Here is a 6000-nt window from a genome sequence, read left to right as displayed (position 1 = left end):
ATACCCTGCAGCCAGTTTTATCAATCACCCTTTCAATTCAAGGACACAATCTCTCTCAGGAAAATTATTAAGCACCTCACATAAGTTTTTTAATCTAATATAATCTTCCTCTTGTACAAATGAAATTTAGCAGGGTTCAAATGTAGGGGAGTAATAGTTGTCTGAGTCTTTTATCAGTTTTTATGGGCACCCGGCCAACATTTTAGCAGGGGTCACTGCCTGCTCAGCTTGTGGGTTGCCCCTCCAACATTTATGCATTTCCGAGTTTGGCTTTGAAATGGCAAAAGAGGTGACATAAAGCTCCCATGTAAAGTGACGCCCCCAAATTGCACAGGTTCATTAAGTGATCATTTACTACATACTTCAGAAAAATTTCATCCTGAATTAGTCCCTGGAAATTTCCTTGAAAGGGGTATAAGAGCTTTAACAATGAATTATTGTCTATGGATAGCTCAGCATGAAAAAGGATCCATATGTGCAAACTAGAATTTGTCATATGTAATGTCAGTTAAATCAGGTCTAATCTACCAAATACATTTTTTATTGCTTGCTTCATTAAAAAGGCTCTTAAGGTAATGAATAATCTTGAGCTTCACCGAGGATTATTAATGCCTTTATAACTCATGTCCACTGAAAATAGAAAGACAGGTTGAAACTCTACCCTAATCTAACCTCCATGTTTGTTTTAGTGCTGTAAGAAATAGAATCTATCAGCCCTATCCAGTGTTCCGTCACACGAACAGTACTCTAGATTGAGTGGAGAGAAGGAAGTTAAAACAGGCTCAGAAGCGATGACACAGTGCACTTTTGTCTTCATAACTGATGTTTTCTTCCCCTACAGCAAGTCCACATGCAACACCATCGACTCTTCATTTTCCGACGTCACCCATTATCCAGCAGCCTGGGCCTTACTTCTCACACCCAGCCATCCGCTACCACCCTCAGGAGACGCTGAAAGAGTTTGTCCAACTTGTCTGCCCTGATGCTGGTCAGCAGGCTGGACAGGTGGGGTTCCTCAATGTAAGGAAACCTTTTTTTCCCCTTCATTTTTTTAGAAATGTTAGTTGAATGTAAAAATAACAAGGAGAGACCTTATGATCATGTGGCAGTGTGCTCTAATGTTGTGCTGACTGACTGCCAGCAAGTGTCATATTTATTCTAGATTGTGGGAAAGTTAACTTGTTCTAAGAGTGATTGGCCAGGCTTTCAAAACAGTGTTTGTGTTAAATTTGCAACTGTCAAGCTTATGAATATAAATCATCTCAAGGATGAACTATATAACCTTCCAAGGTCTGTGGGTTGATAATTCCACCTCATGCATTCTAACCCAGAGGCTCATGCAGTTAACAAAATAGAAAGACCAAGTAATTGAAAATAATGATTTGGGATGGTCAAGAGAGGTAGGGGGACAAGGGAGACAGATGTTTCATATCAACTCAGTTGATATTTTTAAAAAATATAGTCTTCTAACACTTTAGATCAAGTTGACCAGTACTTGAACTCAAGATGCTAAAAGTACAGTTTATTATGATTTGTTATTTCTGCAAGTAATTATCTTTTCTACTTATCTTTGTATAAAGTTAAGCAGTATTCAATAGCTTCAAATTAATATATTGTGGTTTTTCTCTCATATAAACCATATAATCATAATTTAAAATAACATTCCAAGTAGGAAAGTGATGTGACATTGTATTTTAAAGCTAGAGTTAAAGGTTGACAATGGATAGTTATATACTAAGATTATGACCACTATCACTACTACTACTATTAATAATAATAATGAACATAAGTCCTAATTTAATTTTCCTTTCTCCTAATTACTGCTAACAGAGCCACAGATTCGCCATAATCATTACTGAACTCAGAAGGCTGTGTCACACTGCCCTCCCACTGGTTTTCTTCCCTTGCAGAAATACCTGATTCTGCATATCTGAACCAGAACAGGCAGCTTTGACTAATGTCTGGTGATGTGTTAGCAGATACATTTCTGTCTAGACAACAAATCAATATGGTGCCTCTTTTCTTTTTGCTTGTGTATTCATTTGCTTGGCTCATTCTGAAGCATTCACTTATGGACTTTCAGCCCCCCTCAGAAATAACACACAGGCAAGCTAGCTGGCCAGAGAGCCCTGCATTCCGATTGGGAGATGAGATAGTCTTTGAGGAACAATACTAAATATATAAGTGAATGTTGATGGGAGAGTGAGATAGCCTCAGTGGAATGATTCAACTTAAAACATAAAAACCTGGGACAGCAGTTTACCCTTCAGCCACATTTTGATTAGTGACTTCAGCTTACAGTTGTTTCTTGACTAGTGTCACTAAAGTCTGAATATGTAGTTAGAAATATATGAGAAACTTGGAAGGTATAACTCAGCTTTAAACATTTTACAAATTTTACAAATCCCCCCCTTTTATTTAATAGTTCTAACACCATCTAATATAACTACTGAATTCCCAGTTTCATATTTTGATCAAAATTTTATAAGGCTTCACTTAGGGCAGGTCTCTTCATGGTGCTGTTTTGCACATCTTGAAAACAAAATGGAGATTAGCTAGAGAAGGAAAACTTTTCTTTTGTTAAAAGCTGTCATTTGACTGTTCTAACATCAGGCAGCCAAATAAATATGACTCTTATGACATGTGCTTATATAATTTAAATCAAAATTAGAAGTGATATTTTTCCCTCACAGAACTCTAACAACAGCTGAATTCGGAAGTTTCTGTGCCTGATGTTGTACAATATGTGAAAGAAATGTTTTTTATGTTCACTTGACACATTTATTAAATGTTATATAATGTAAACTTTGAGGAGTGAAAGGAAAATAATTTTTATTTAACTTCAGGTTTAGGATACTTTGTTATATCTTTGTAAATAGGTATGACAGTGTGTATTCGTATTTATTTATATATATATTATAAATATATGTATGTATGTATAATAAAGCACCTACAGATTAAATAGATATTTAATAGTTACAAGAATGATGAAGGTAATAGCTTACCCAGAATTGAAACATGACCACTGGTAGGTTCGCTTTATGGAACTAAATTCAAAATGAATTGCTGTTGAGTTACAACAAACTCATAGCTACACAGGAGAAGATATTGCCCATTTTTTTTCCACATAGCAGTTGGTAGATTCAAGCTGCCTCCCTTTTGGTTGGCAGAGCAGCTCCTTATCCACTAGGCCATAAGAGCTATGTACCTAGGCATTCCCCACCCACCCACCCCCTAGAAAGATTATATAGTTCCAGAGATAAGTTTAAGATACACTGAGCTTATGAACTTAAGAAGGAATTTTTATGGAATGCTTTACCAACAGAATTCTCTCTATATAGACTTACTGAAGAATTTGACCAGCTAGAAAGCTAATTTATGTAAAAGGCACCTAATGAAATTTTTTGTTATCAGAAGTCGCTAATGGTTGATGTCTGTTTCTTCTTTTTCTTGTTTGTGATTTCTTTTTCCCCATCCATGTAGCCCAATGGGAGCAGCCAAGGCAAAGTACACAACCCATTCCTTCCCACCCCAATGTTGCCACCACCGCCGCCGCCACCAATGGCCAGGCCTGTGCCTCTGCCGGTGCCAGACACCAAGCCTCCAACCACGTCAACAGAAGGAGGTGCAGCATCTCCCACCTCACCAAGTGAGTATGATTAAGACGAGGCGTCGGTCACTTAGAAAACACTCCTCACTTGAGTAGACCACACCTTAGCTTTGCTTGGTGCCACTCAAACTCAGGCAGGAAGTTCCCCAGTGAAAGCTGTAGTAGAAATGAGACCTGAATCAAAGGAACACTGTTCTTACGGTATGATCAGCTATATCAGACATGGAAAATAAATAATGCTTGGGTGGATAATATGGTAAACTATGTACCTATGACTGAAATAAACATAAACTATTATTATTACATATTATTTGAGTGACTAAGAATACTGTTCTCATGATCACCGATATCACATTGCATGTATTCTTGTTAGCAAAAAAGTTCCTCATACTTCCTTATAGTCCTATTTTCTGGGAACTTGAAGTCCAAGAGGAATGCACTTAATGAGATATACAGGTTCTATAACTCATGTATAAAAAAGGAAAAAGAAAGTTTAGAGTATTACTTCAAAGAAATGTATATTGGACATTCACCAAGAGTAAGAGGTAGGCAGAAGATCTGAACAGGCAGCCTTGGCAATTTCATGGTGAAGCTGGATAAAGGGAGGAGATTAAGGGTAAAATTGGATTGAAACAGGAAAGACTTCTGACTCTCCTCTGAGTAGTTTGGGAACCCTTGATGAGAAAATAGAGGCTTTCAACACACTTCTAGATGATGAGCTTGTTTGCTACATGAATTTGAATGAGAACAATCCTCCAGATATCTCCTGATTTTTTAGAGTCAGAAAGAAGACAGAAATAGCTATAACATACATTGGTTTTGTTAGTACCTACAACAAAGACACAAAGAGTGAGGACGGGAGGCAGAGTTCCTAGATAGTGATGGACAGCTTCCCTTGATAGATGGTGGGATTACCATTTTCCCTTAAGCTTTGGGAAGAGATCAAGGTACAAGAAAGGCAAATGAATATGACAGTGAATGACAGTAACTCTAAAGAAAGACTTCAAGACAATCTTCACTGGAGATAAGACTGGAGCCAAGAAATCCAACTTCTTGTTGTCGTTATGTGCCATTGAGTAGCCTGTGATTCATAGCGACCCTATGTACATCAGTTCTGATGCCTGGCTTGTCCTGAGTCAGTCTCACTGACTCCAACACACCTATCTCCATTGCCCCAGTTACTGTATTAACCCATTTCATCCAGGGTCTTCCTCTCCTGTACTGTCCCTCCACACTTACCAGTACGATTTTCTTCTCCAGTGCCCAAAGTATGTGAGATGAAGCTTAAAAAAAAAAAAAAAGCCTCCAAGGAGAAACTTCATTTACCTTCTCTAAGACAGATGTGTTTGTTTTCTTGGTGGTCTACGGTATGTTCAAGACTCTTTTCTATCAAAAGTGTTGACTCATCTTCTGTCATCCTTAGTCATTGTCCAGCTCTCTGATGCAGAACATGTAATTGTGAAGGCCATGGCCTGGATTAGGTGCATCTTAGTCTCTAGACTGGTATCGTTGCTTCTCAGTACTCTGAAGAGATTCCTGACAGCAGATTTTCCCAGTACAATCCATCTTTTGATTTCCTGACTGCTGGTAGCAAGAGTGTTTGTTGATTGTAGAGCTGAGCAAGCTATAATGTTAACAATTTCAGTCTCTTCTTCATCTATCATGGTGCTGTCAATTGACCCAGTAATGAGAATCTTTGTCTTCTTGATGTTGAGCTTCACTCCATATTGGAGACCACAAGCACTTTAGGTCCTCCTCAGTTCCAGCAAGCAAGGTTGTGTTATCTGCATAATGTAGGTTGTTGATGAGTCCTCTTCCAATCCTGATGCCACATTCCTCCTCATAAAGTCTAGACTCCCAAATGATCTGTTCTACATATAGACTGTAAAGTTATGGAGACAGAACACATTCCTGATGCACTCCTCTCTTATTTTTGAACCATGCAGTGTTTCCATGCTCTGTTCTGAGAAGTGCTTCCTGGTCAAAGTATAGGTTTCATGTAAGCACAATCTGGTGTTCTGGGATTCCCATTCTCCTCAAGACTAGCCACAATTTGATGTGACCGACACAGTCAAACATCTTTGCATAGTCAATGAAACACAGATAGACAGTCTTCTAGTACTTTTTACTCTCTGCCAAGATCCATCTGACACTGACAATAATGTACCTCTAGTGCCATGACCTATACCCAGCTTGTATTTCTAGCTTAGGAAATCTAATTTAGGAAAGGATTGTTGTAGACTAGAAAAGAAGCATTAGGATAGAGAACTTGAACAGCAATTATAGGAGTTGAATGTGAGTCAAGGAGATGTATACACATTCAGCTGAGCTTTCATGGCCATTTGCATGTTGTTGTTGTTAAGTGCAGTCAAGTCATAGACAATGCATTG

General features: G+C 38.3%; 1 protein-coding gene across 3 annotated transcripts in view; it reads left to right on the top strand.

Moving 5' to 3' along the window:
• NFIA (nuclear factor I/A) overlaps window positions 1-6000 on the top strand; it is a 522110-nt gene that overhangs the window by 445160 nt on the left and 70950 nt on the right. For all 3 annotated transcript variants that reach the window (XM_006879776.1, XM_006879778.1, XM_006879777.1), the window contains exons 8-9: window positions 842-1020; window positions 3484-3649. In XM_006879776.1, coding sequence (XP_006879838.1) covers window positions 842-1020; window positions 3484-3649 — 345 coding nt within the window. The remainder of the gene's footprint in view (window positions 1-841; window positions 1021-3483; window positions 3650-6000) is intronic.

Source organism: Elephantulus edwardii, unplaced genomic scaffold, assembly GCF_000299155.1.
Source record: "Elephantulus edwardii isolate Elephantulus edwardi_28Jun2011 unplaced genomic scaffold, EleEdw1.0 scaffold00005, whole genome shotgun sequence".
In the NCBI taxonomy this organism is placed as follows: domain Eukaryota; kingdom Metazoa; phylum Chordata; class Mammalia; order Macroscelidea; family Macroscelididae; genus Elephantulus; species Elephantulus edwardii.
Note: the sequence above shows the minus strand (reverse complement) of the source record. Positions and strands in the feature narration are given on the sequence as shown.